The sequence below is a fragment of the Callorhinus ursinus genome, unplaced genomic scaffold, assembly GCF_003265705.2.
Source record: "Callorhinus ursinus isolate GAN/ISIS: 27379988/994484 unplaced genomic scaffold, GSC_fseal_2.0 scaffold55, whole genome shotgun sequence".
Classification (NCBI taxonomy): domain Eukaryota; kingdom Metazoa; phylum Chordata; class Mammalia; order Carnivora; family Otariidae; genus Callorhinus; species Callorhinus ursinus.
The window spans coordinates 3,394,667-3,406,554 of record NW_027397117.1 but is presented as its reverse complement, the minus strand read 5'-3'; the positions used below and the strand labels follow the sequence as shown (position 1 = coordinate 3,406,554).

Here is an 11,888-nt window from a genome sequence, read left to right as displayed (position 1 = left end):
TAACTGATGGCATTAACTTGGAAAGTTAGTGGGGCATCCCGGAAAGGGTGGACTCCAGGAGGCTTGACTTCCACTCCCTTGGAAGGTTTTGCATGAAGCAAGGAAAAAACAAACATGAGAATTGCTAGTCTTAGAAAATGCTTTATTGAGATGTTTCAGTTGGAGGAAACATCTTGCTTCTCCGGCTGTGGCTTTTCTGGCTCAGAAGTTCCCTTTGGGCCCCTGGACTTCCCATGAGACAGCTGTGTTCCTGCTCAATCAGCTCAGCCGAGTCCAGTCCTGGGGCTGGGGAGGATTTGGGGACAACAGAGGGGTGCCACTCAGCCACTCCTTGCTGCTGCTCCAGAAACGGTGTGCTTTGCCCACGGCAGATGTTCCCACTGAAGGGCACCCAGGTGTCCTGTAGCCTCATCTCTTCCAAGTGAACTGAGGCCCAAAGAATGGAGCGCGGGGGCTCCCCCTCTCTGCTGAAATGATGTGTAATGCTCACAGGAGACGAGACAGACGAGACTCTGTACCCGGAGATGTGGATTATTAAATATGGTTCCACCGATATAAATTAACTGTACAAGTTTATGGATCAGGCAAAAGATCCCAGCAATGACGTTAGTAAGCAATTTGGAACCCGAGTCCAAAGCAAAAAGGCACAGGAATACCAGCGACACAGTGTTTTCAGACATGGGGACGGGGATGCAGCTTGCCCTGACCCTCGGGCATCGGATCAGGTCAGAAGCCACGCTGCCCTCAGCCTCGGGCTCCCGCAGAAGCCGGGCCAGGGCCTGATGCGCCGCGTAACTGTCCTTCCCCCAGCTGGTCCCCCATGGCCTGATGGACGGGCCTCCAGACGCCTCAGTGCATCTCCCAGGGGTAACCGTGGGGGGTGTCGAGGTTGGGCAGCTCCGGAGAGAGAAGTGAGCCCGGGGGAGGCAGGAAATAGCCCTCAGCCTGGTGGTTCCCTCGGCTCCTTGATGAAGACCAAAAAGGTTTGTTAAAAGGGAAAGGGTTGCCTGGACTAGCACTTTCTTCCCCCTGCGCTGGGTCAGGGTCATGATGATGGTCAGTGTCTGGCCGCCTTCCTGTAGCAGCTGAGAAGAACCCGCCCATCAAGCAGCCTTCTTCCCCTTTGAAGTCCCTGTGCTCACTGATCCTGGCCGAGGCTGCAGTTAATCGGTCCTGGCCGAGGCTGTGGTTAATTGGTACAGGGCTGGTGACTGGCGCTCGCCTCCAACGCCCGCCCGCTCCCCTCCCACCCAGAAGGGACCTGCCAGGAGCGTCAGCTCTAACTCAGCCCCGCTTCTGCCTCACTCGGCAGCCCGCCCACATCTTTGAACCCAGGGATCGGGTCACTCCCGCCCCCAGCGAGCCACCGTGGACGCTGGCCTGTGGAGTCCGGACCCCGGGGCAGGACAGCATCCAGCATGCGAAGTTTCCATCCAGCCTCGGCCGGACCCCAAGCTTGAACCGACGGCATCCTTCCTGCCACCCCACCTTCCAGCTCAAAACCCCCTGCACAACCCCTCCGGCTCCTGCCCCATGTCTCTGCTCGCCTCTGAAGTGGAACTTCTGGAATGTTCTCTACTCCCTGTCTTGGGACTCCTGTGCTCTGAATACAAGCAGGCCTTCTCCCCACCACCATCGAGTCTCACCAGTGCCCACCAGTGCCCACCGCCTGCCTGGCGCCTGCTCACGTGCCCACCGCCTGCCTGGCGCCTGCTCACACCCACCCAAAGTGCCTTCCTCGGGCCCAGGACACTGCCCTTCGCCGCTTTGCCTCCCAGCCTTTGGCCTCAGTGCCGGCCCCTCTTCTCGGCCTCACTCCCCGGGGGCTGACTGTTGTCACTCTCAATGACGACACCCCGCGTCTGTCTCCAGCCTGGCCTCGCCCTCAGTCCAGGCTCAGCTGTCTAGCTGTGCACTTCCTATTTCTCCCCACGCGGGCAGCTCGAGCCGAACACGTCCAGAAATAAGCTGGCCTGCCCACAGGGCCTGCTCTGCCCACAGCCTCTCACACCTCGGCTGGGGACAGTGACATCCTCTTGTTGCTCGGCCAAAAACCCTGCAGCCCCTCAGCTCCTGGCCCCCCAGCACCCACTGCCTCAATGAGTCCTGTGCGCTCCGCCTTCAAAACCAACTCCCGATTCGGACATAACGGGTAAATACAGAACATTCCATCCCAAACAACAGAGTACACATTCTTTTCAAGTACACATGGAACATCCTTCAGAACAGGAAACATGTCAGGCCACCAAACAAGCCTCAATAAACGTAAGAAGACTGAAATCATACCATACATCCTCTCCGACCACAGGGGTACGAAACTAGAAATCACAAGAAAAATGGAAAAATGCAGACACGTGGAGGTTAACCAATGTGATACTAAACAACCAATGGGTCAACAAAGAAATCAAAGAAAAAATTTCAAAAAAAACACAGAGACGGGGCGCCTGGCAGGCTCAGTTGGGAGAGCGTGCGACTCTTGATCTTGGGGTCGTGAGTTCGAGCCCCACGTTGGGTGTAGGGAGTACTTAGAAATAAACAAACTTAAAAAAAAAAAATCTAAGACCAAACAAAACCCTATTCATGTTTGCCTCCACCCTGAGCCAAGAAGTCACCTTTTACCTGGATTCTCACTGGTCTCTGTGCATCCCTTGCTGCCCCCTGAATTCATTTCCCTCCTCAGCAGCCAGGGATTCCGTTCCCAGGCTCCCAGGCTGCGCCCCCTCCCATCTCAGAAAACCCAGGGGCCGCTGTGTGGCTGCCCCCTCCCCTGTTGTCAGACCCTCTGGGCGCGCTTCGGCCCCCATCGCGGGCCGGGGAGGGAGCACCCCCAGCTGCCCTGGGCAGCCCAGCCCCGTGGTCCGCGGCCTCCTCCCCGTGGGTTTGTCCCCACAGGGCTTATCACCCGCTCACATGCTGCCTGTCCTTCCTGCCCTCTCTCTCAGCCCACAGCCATCCGTGTCATCACTCTCACCACAGTGACGTCCTGAACGGTAAGGGATTTATTGGGGTGGGATTTCTTTCTTGTCTAAGATTTTATTTTTAAGTCATCTCTATACCCAACGTGGGGCTTGAACTCGAAACCCTGAGATGAAGAGTCACACGCTCCAGGGACCCATGGGTGGATTTCGTTTATTGCTGGGTCCCCAGCACCTAAGGCTGACTTGCCGCCAGCAGGGGCCCAGTAGATGTTGGGGAGTGTGTGAGCGGTGGGCTCAGGCTTCTATGGCCTCTCCTGCTGTGGGGCCCTCACAGCCCGGGGGCCGCCCGCCCGCCTGCCCCGATTGGGACTTCAGGGGGCCTTCGAGACCCCACTGGGGTCAGGCCTGCCTCCCACGCGGTGGCACAGCCTGGGCCCCAGCAGCTGACTCTCAGTGGGGCCTGGGACGGGAGGCTGAGCACTCTGTGCGTTGCGGGGGGGCTGCGCCGAGGCGCGGGAGCACTCAGCCCCATGCTGGCTGGTGCGGTGGGTGCTGCAGACTCGGTCCAGCGCGCCCGTCATGGGTGCCATCCTCTACCTCCCAGGCCCAGCCCTGTGCCTGAGTCCTTCACGTGCTGTGTCCCATTTGCTCCATTTTGCGGGTGAGGAAATGGTCCCGGGGGTGCTGAGCCACTTGCTCGAGGTTGCAGAGAGCCGCCCGGAGCCCACCCCTGCACCCCACAACTCACCAGCCTCCCCAGCCTGACAGCCCCAACAGCCGCCTGAGACCCTGGTGTCTGCCGTGGGTGGAGCTGTGACCTCCCTGGGTCTGCCGTGGGCGTTGGGGGCAGGACGGCTCAGGAGCTCAGTCCCAACACCCTACAGAGCCACCCATTTCAGCACCCATGGGTGCTACTCCTTGACCCCCCCCCCACCGGGGCTCCCGTGTGGCTCCTCCAGCCCTGTTTTTCCCTTCGATGGGGCCCCTCCCTCAGGTTGTGAGCACCAGCACCCTGGGCCGAGGCAGCTGTACCTTCCTTCCAGATCCTTCCTAGACTTCTGTGGCTGCCACATTCTGATTCACATAATCGGGGTCCTCGCTGTCCTCATCTGGGCTGCCTGCCAGGGACAGGGGCTCTTCCCTCGGGACTCGCTCTGCGGACCAGCGGGCAGATGGGCAGACGGTGGGCAGACGGCTCATGCGGACACACCCACACCTGTTCCCCCAGCCAGACGCCCAGGCCCAGGGCCCCGGGCGCCACAAAACAGCCTGCAGGAAACGCTCCACGGAACACTGTGCCAGTCCCCATCTCTGGGGTTTGCAGGAGATTTCCACCCCGGGGGCGGCTGGGCGGGCGTCCTGGTTCTGGCATGGTTCCAGGCCGCTGTGGCCACTGATGGGCCAGAGGTGTCACTGTGAAGTCAGCTGCAAGGGCCGCAGGGGAGCCTGCCCCCCCCCCGACTGTCCCTCCCTCGCCCCCCCCACTGCCCGATCCTCCCAGGCCAGGCCCTCCCCAGCCTGCTGAAGCTGACCACCCGGGAACCCCTGCTCTCCGGCCACGCACCCGCGGCCCTCCTGGACTCCCGCCACTGCCGGATGGATGCTGAGTTCTGGTAATCCTCGGATCCCTCGTCGCCTGCAGGGAGACACCGGGAGAGGGGCTGGTACAGGTGGCAGCCACCGCGGCAAGTCCTCAGGCCCCCTGCATGCTCCCTAAGGCCGGGACCCCCGGGGCCTCGTGCAGGTACTCGAGCAAACGGTGAACCTTCGGGCTTCGAGGCAGGGGGTGCCTTTGAGCGGTGTGGGCGGGCCTGGCCGAGGAGGCCTCCCCGCCCAGTTCCCCGGGGCTGGCGGCCTCACCCGACTCGGGGTCCTTCGGCTTGCAGATGAGCACGTTCTCGTAGGAATTGGCATCGTCATCATCGTCATCTGCCAGGGAGGGGGTGAGGGTCAGGTTGGTGGGGGGCCCTGCCCGGCAGGCCTGGCTTTTCTCCCCTCCCTCCCTCCACCCTGCCTTCCCTCGGCCGGTGACCTGTCCCGCCAAGCCCCCAGCCCTCTGGGTCCCCCGTGGAGTCTCCGAACATTCTCCTGGACAAGATTCTTAGCGGGCGCTGGCCTGGCTCCAGCTCCTTCATGGGCCCTCCGAGGTCACCCCAAATGCACTGGGGAGGGGAGATGTGGGGACGGGCTTGCAATCAGGCAATTGGATAGTTGGAGGGAGGGAGGCCCGTTGCTATCGGGCAACGAGGGGCAGGGAGAGCCGCTGGGGGCTGAGGAGAGACGGGAAGCAGGCCTAGGCCGATCCTAAAGCCGTGCCTTTGGGCAGGGCACGGTGGGCCTAGGCTGGATGTGGCCCTAGCGGAGCCTGGCACCCCCTCATCGCCCCTGCGAGCTGAGCTCTAACCGCTGCCCTACCCAGCAGCCTTCTGTGTCAAAGGGGCTCCAAGACATGAGGGTCCCTCCCATATTCAGCAGCGGCAGGGGGGGAGGAAGAGGCCCCCTCCCTCTGCCCGCCATGCGCCCCAACCCCCAGCCCAGTGTGGCCTCCCCAGACCTCTCAGCAGGCCCGGCCCACCCTCGGTCCTCAGTTTCTTTTTCTGTAAAGCCAAGGTGTTAAGGGCCCAAGATCTCAGCCTCCTCAGAGCCTGCAGGGCTCAGCGTCTGTCAGCAAGGCTGCCCGGCCCAGGCCCTTCCTCCGAGGTCCCACGTGTACTCATCAGTGGCTGCCCAGCCCTGAGGGGGGCCCGCGTGACCAGAGGCTCAGCCTCCCCCGCTGCCCCTGGTCCCAGCTCCCCTTCTGGTTCCCTCACCTCTGTGGCCCACACCCCTCTCCCCTCCCTGCCCCCCCCCACATCCCTTCCCTACTCTGTTCCCCCACCACCAGCCTCCCCCGGCTCCCCAACTCCGCCACCCATCCAAACCTAGGCCCAGCCTCCCCGCCCTCCTCTACGGCCTTGACCTGCAGCTCGCCACTTCCTCCTCTCCTCCTCCTGCACCTCACCTTCCCTGGGCTTCTGGATCTGCCCCCAGTTGTAATAGTCCGTGGTGATGGGTTCTCTGGCAAGAAAACACAGACCCAGAGCGGTTGCTGGGCAGGCCGGGGCTCGGGGTGGGGGCATTGTGGGGGACACGGATGACAGGGCTGTTCCAGCCATCACCCCCCTGGGCCCCCCCTCCGTCCTTCCCTGGTCCCTCCGTCCGTCTTCCCTGGGCCCCTAAGCCACCCAGCCTGGCTCCGGCTATCCTGACTTGTGACTCTAGGCGAGTCCCCATCTTCCCTGGGCCTAAGTTTACCCATCCGTGACACATCCCTGAGGGCCCTTCCTCCCTTATCTCTGGGTGATGCAGGATGAGTCCCCCAGACAAGCCCTCCCTGGAGCAGGGCCACGCCCCTGTCCCCACAAAGCCATGGCCAACTGAGGGGACGTGATGCTACTGAGCACCTGCCTGGGCCAGTGTGTTCTAGGGCCGGAAGCTTTCATAAAGGGGGAAACCCGGCAGGGGGGGGCGCGGGGGGGGGCGGGGAGGAGGTGCCGGCCCTGCTTAAGGCCACTCACACGTAGGCTGCATCGGATCTGGATCTGGATCCATGTCTGCTCTCTGCAGGAGGAGGTGACGATTAGGCCCGAGCACTGGGCCCTGGGCCCCACCGCAGCCCCCACCTCCCAGGATCCCACCCACCTTTGCTGAAGTTCTGGTACCTGGAGGACTCAGAATCTGGAAGAAAGGCCGGGCTCATGGCTTCCTCCCACCCCTGCCCCGCCCCCCTCCCCAAGGGAAGGGCCTTCAAGAACCCGGGTGTCTCCTACCTTCCCACCTTGACCCCTGCTCTCCATCCTCTCCCCCGCTAGGCCAACCCGGGGGCCTCCCGGCCCAGCTCCCCTCGTCCTCCAGGCCTCCGCTGCACAGGTACTGTCCCACCAGGTAGTCACCTGTCTCAGTCCCACCTCACCCCTGCCCCCACCCCTGTGTCTGAGGACCACTCACCCTCAAGGCTGGGGGAGAACCTCAGCAGCTTGTCCTTCCTGCAGGAAAGGGGGGGAGGGAGGGGCTGAGAGGGGCCGGATGGGGAAAGGCCTTGGGGTTTTCTGAACCACAGCCCCACAGCCGTACAGCCCCCTCGTGGGGCCCTCACAATCCAGCTCTGGGGCTCTGACGTCCAAGGTCTTGGCCTGAGCTCAGCCAGGTGGGGCCCTCCGGGGCTCTCTTTCCCGTGGCCTCCTATGGGGCTGTGACCCCCTCCAGGCCTCGGATTGTCCCTACCTTGTTGGCGCTATGTCAGAGTCTGCGTCCGCCAGGGGCCCGGGCCAGGCCTGCCTGATCACTGCAAAGGACAAGGGGCTGTTGGCCGGGCGTCCGGGCCCGCCTGCCAGGGCCGTTCCCCCACTCTACCAGATAGGGCCTGGCCACAGTCCCCATATGGACACCCCAACCCCGAGCCCAGTCCCCGGACCCTTCGGTTCAAGAACTCACAAGAATAGGTCCGGGCCAGCGCCAAGTTCTGTTGATTCTCCTCCCTGGGAAAACATGGAGCTCCGCTGAGCCAGGGCCCAGCCTCCCACAGCCGGAGGGACAGAGAGACAGGAGAGACGGACAGACAGGGCCAAGGAACAGAGAGGGGAGGGACGGACCAGGGCGAGAGTGAGGAGCCGCCACCCCTCTGGGCCTCCGATCCAGGGCTCCCCCCTTTCTCTGAGCTGCCCGCCAGGCGCCCACCCTTCTCACGTGGCCCCGAGCCGGAGCCTCCGCGGCCTCCCCAGGAACCCCGGAGATGGTCTGGAGGGTCTGTGGGCGGGGCTGGGGAGGTGGCCCTCCGATTCTGAGGTGAGGGTCGGGCGGCTCTTCAGGGACTTCAACGAGAGGGTAACTTCAACCCCTCTTGGGATGTCCAAACACACCCTTTACTCCCAAGTAACTGGCGAGGCAACTTCCCAAGGCTTAGCAGACACAGCAAGGTACCTGGCCATGCGTGGTGTTCCCTTCTTCCACTGAAATGGGATTTTTATTTATTTAGGCCCAACTAAAAGACTGTATTTTCCAGCCTCCCTTGTGCCTGAGTATGGCCATGTGATTAAGCTCTAGTCAGTGAAATGCCAGCCAAGATTGTTGGGACTTCAGAGGAGGCGCTGCCAACAGGGGTGCACCCTTTCTGTCCTTGCCCTTCATTCTTACTACTGCCTGGAACACAGAGATGAGGGCTGGAGCTCTAGCCGCCATTATGGATCATGAAGTTCCCTTGAGGATGGAAGCCACTGCTAAAGATGGTAGAGCAGATTAGCTAAACATTTAAAGTCCATTTGGGTCCCTCCTCTGGACCAGAAAGGGTACCTGGCCAAGCCTTCCAGGAGCTTCCGGGGAGGGGCAGCTGGAGCGGTCAGGGTGACCTGATTTAGGAAGGATGCCCTAAATGCACGGGCAGGACTGAACCCAAGTGAAGTGGGGAGAACCCGAGTCTCCCCTCCCGCCTCCTCCTGCCCAGGCCGAGCCTTCCCACTTCCCACTATGACAGTTTCACTTCTGGCTCAAACGGCCTGTTTCTAACATCAATCAGAGGCCCAGAGTGGGCAGGCACTGAGAGAGGAGGGGAGATACTGGGGAGGCCTGCCTTGGGGCAGAGGCATGGGGGGGGCAACAGGGGATCCCAGCCCCCTTCACCCCTGGTGGAGGCTGTGGGTGGGTCATCCAGAGGACCAAGTGGCCAGAAAAGCCCAGCCTCAGGGGTGGGCATGGATGGGGACATTCTATTTTCATATTTCATTGTGGTTTTTCAGTTGCAAAAGGAAATGAGAAAGGGTGTGTGTGCATTTGTACGTGAGTTCCTTCCCCAGGCAGGCACACACAGGGGTGAGGAGAGGAGTGCACGCCTGAGCAGGAGTGTGGGGGGGGGGGCACTAGTGGGTGTGAGCCGGCGTGCTGGCCCATGTGTGCTCATGTGTGCACGCAGGTCTCAGAGGCCCCCGGGCGCTCCGTCAGTCACTTTCCTGCTCAGCGCAAGGACACCGGTGGCCGCCCCCCTCCCTCCCCGGGGTGTCCTTGGGCCACGCCGTGGTCTGCAGCGTCCCGCACCGCTGACCCTCCCAGGGCTCATACATAGAGCAGCTCGCCTGCCCCCGAGGTGCCTGGAGCTCCATCCTGCCGGATCCAGCTGCTCGGCCTGGGGTCAGTGACCCCCCCAACCCCATTTCCTCTCTACCCCTACTTCCCTGGGCCCTTAGGACAAAGGTCATGGGCTCTCCCCACAGTCAAGACTCTCCTTCCTCCTCACCCAGCTCATGCCTCTCAAGATACACCCACGCGTACCACCTCCTCTCCAGAAGAAAGTGTCCGCCCCAGTCCTGCGGGGGGGGGGGGGGGGGGGGGGGGGGGGGGGCGGGGGGGGCGGGGCGCCCACCCTGTTCTCTCTCTGGAATGTCCCCTTTTGCCTTCTCTCTTAACATCCTCCCCATCTCCTCCATCAGGCCTTCCCTACCCCCCAAGGACATGCCCACATCCTCCCGGAGAAGCTCTGTTAGCATTTTCCAGGGGAGACTTGAGCATGGCTCACGTTTTGCTTTGTGCCCAGTCTCTGTTCCCCCCATTGCCCGGGAGGGCAGAACTCTCTGTCAACCCCCAGCACCAGCACGGTGGGCCCCCCTGGGCTGGGGGCAGAGGGAGGATCTCTGGAGATGCAGGGGGGCACGCTGGAGAGTGGCACCCCCTCCCCCCAAAGCCCTCCCGGACCAGATGGGGGAAGCGCATGGGGAGCCCCAAGGGTCCCTCCCTCCCTGGACTGCTCGGGACCCACCAGAGCCCAGTGTGGGGGCGGTGGGAGTGAGGGGTGAGGGAAGGGGTGCGTGGACACGCGAGAGGACGCCCAGGTGGATGCCCACAGTCAGGGCACACGAAGTCACGGGGCTGGGGACACTGAGGCACTCACAGGCTCCTCTGCTCATAGATCTTCTCAGACTTCTTCACGGCTGCAAGAACAAGACCAGATTAGCAAGCGACCCCAAGCCCGGGTGGGAACTGAGGCCCTGGGCAGGCCTCAGATGGGACGCGGGGGCCGGACCGCCAATCCCTGTGGGCCACCTCTCATGGACGGGGTGCTTGCTCACCACCTATTAGGAGAGCAGAGTGTGGAGAAGGTGGGTGCTGCAGGCAGCACGGCAGCCCCCTCACCCCCGTTTTTCCAGAACATTCCCCTGCCCCAGCAAAACCAAAGCCCCACGGTGAGCCAGGCCCACCGACTTCAGGGGTGGTTTAGGGGCTTCCTCCCTGCCTTGTGAAACTTCTCCGACTGCCCCTGGACCGCAACCAGGGCTGGGGACCCCGCCCCTGTCCCCAAGCGCCCCCTTACCTGGGCGGGAGCAGCGCACGCACAGGCCGGCCACAGTCCCCAGCAGCAGCAGCAGGGCCACCCAGGGCCACAGCAGCTCGCTCTCCACATTCATGTCTGCTCCTGGCCACGCGCCCTGCAGCGCCACAACGTAGGACCCCCTGTGACCAGCCCTCCGGAGTCCCCCCCGAGCCCCACACTGTCGGGTGTCTGTTGCCCCCTTCTCCTGACAGCCCCGCAGTGGCGCCCCGACCACAGGAGCACCATCTCCCGTCCCTGTCCGAGGACTGGGTCAGGCTGCGGCAAGCCCTGCTCCCCCGTCTGACCCAAGACCCACACCCCGGGCCCCCAGGGCCATCCCCCACATTTGCTAAGTGCTAGAAGGTTCTGGGAACCCACCAGACAGCACCATGTGTACGTGTCCCAAACGTGCCTTTGCTTAATCCACACAACCCCCCACAGGGGGCGGGGGGAGGCAGGGAGAGGCTCCCAACATTTCACAAATACAGAAACTGAGGCTGGGGATCCCAGCTGCGAAGGAGAAAGGCAGGATTCAAACTCCGGCCTCTGGATCCTAACTCCGGCTCACCTGTTGCCTCCTGTAAACCCAGCTTTGTTCCCTGAGCTCAGTCCTCGGCCCCTTCCAGAGGAGCCCTGGCAGCCCCCACGCACCCCAGGGTGCCTCTCTGCTCCTTATCCATGGGCCCCCTGGGGGAGCTGGGAGTGGGATTTCCGTTCTTTCTTTCTTTAAAAATATTTTATTTATTTGTCAGAGAGAGAGAGCACAAGCAGGGGGAATGGCAGGCAGAGGGAGAAGCAGGCTTCCCACCGAGCAAGGAGCCCGATGTGGGACCTGATCCCAGGACCCTGGGATCACGACCTGAGCTGAAGGCAGACGCTTAACCGACTGAGCCACCCAGGTGCCCCGGGGTTTCCATTCTTTAAACACTGAGGGGTTCCTGAGGCATAAGGGGGAGAAGGGTACTCTGGGCGGAGACCTGGTGGGCTGCCCAGGGCTGGTGGAGGTGGGATGTACTGGGAGGGGGTCTCTGCGGGGTGAGGAGGCTCTGAACCCCGCCTGGCACTGGGCCACTGCTGGGTCAGTGACTGGTCCCTGGGGTGGAGCCGTGCTGTGATGGCCAGTCCTTGGCGAAGCCACAGGCAGCCACATACCAGGGCCTGGGCAGGGGGCAAGTACAACCCTCTTAAGGGGGCTTCTGAGGAGAATCACTGCAACTGGAGAGACTCAGTCTCCTGGCAGTGGCCAGGGACACAGCTGAGGGCCACAGTGGGGTCTCCGAGGGGGCCCTGCCCACACCCCTGAGCGTCCCCTCTGGGCATGTTGTTTTTCCCAGCTTGGCCACCCGGGAGGAGGGCTTCTCCCCACTTTACGGCTGGGGAAGTCGAAGCTCAGGGAGAAGCTGAGCTCTGTACTGCCCAGCTCCTGTTTCGGGCTCCCCCAAGGCCTCGGCTGCACCCGGCTGTCCCCCTCACCTCTCCGAGCTTCCCGAACCCTCACGCAACAAATGACAAGGAGCCTCTGAGCAACCCTGAGCCTCCATCGGGGCCGTCCCGGAGAAGCCGCCTCTCCCTCCCCAAACAGCAAGTGAGTCAGTGGAAACCTTGTGATGGGATGGCCCTGTCACCCCAGGAGG

The 11,888-nt window shown here is 62.5% G+C and overlaps 1 protein-coding gene across 5 annotated transcripts; it reads right to left on the bottom strand.

The window, feature by feature from the left end:
* Positions 1–125: 125 nt before the first annotated feature.
* LAT2 (linker for activation of T cells family member 2) lies at positions 126–10,372 on the bottom strand. 5 transcript variants are annotated; one of them, XM_025864578.2, is made up of 12 exons: positions 10,255–10,372; positions 9,835–9,874; positions 7,392–7,456; positions 7,182–7,242; positions 6,906–6,943; positions 6,600–6,635; positions 6,476–6,518; positions 5,920–5,975; positions 4,779–4,847; positions 4,483–4,554; positions 3,951–4,072; positions 126–964 (listed from the first exon to the last, which is right to left on the bottom strand). In XM_025864578.2, the coding sequence occupies exons 1-11, from the start codon at positions 10,346–10,348 to the stop codon at positions 3,969–3,971; spliced, it is 678 nt and encodes a 225-aa protein (XP_025720363.1). In that variant the 5' UTR covers positions 10,349–10,372; the 3' UTR covers positions 126–964; positions 3,951–3,968. The 5 variants fall into 5 exon arrangements, with proteins under 5 accessions (XP_025720363.1, XP_073740319.1, XP_025720360.1 ...); XM_073884218.1 differs by having other exon boundaries at positions 7,392–7,435; XM_025864575.2 differs by lacking the exons at positions 126–964; positions 3,951–4,072 and adding an exon at positions 4,079–4,311.
* Positions 10,373–11,888: the final 1,516 nt, after the last annotated feature.

Excerpts from the sequence above, each read along its gene's own strand:
- LAT2 (XM_025864575.2), bottom strand. The coding sequence starts at position 10,348 with ATGAATGTGGAGAGCGAGCTGCTGTGGCCCTGGGTGGCCCTGCTGCTG. Across the intron at positions 9,875-10,254 it reads CGTGCGCTGCTCCCGCCCAG|CCGTGAAGAAGTCTGAGAAG; the intron begins GTAAGGGGGCGC and ends TTGTTCTTGCAG. Across the intron at positions 5,976-6,475 it reads AGATCCGATGCAGCCTACGT|AGAACCCATCACCACGGACT; the intron begins GTGAGTGGCCTT and ends TTTTCTTGCCAG.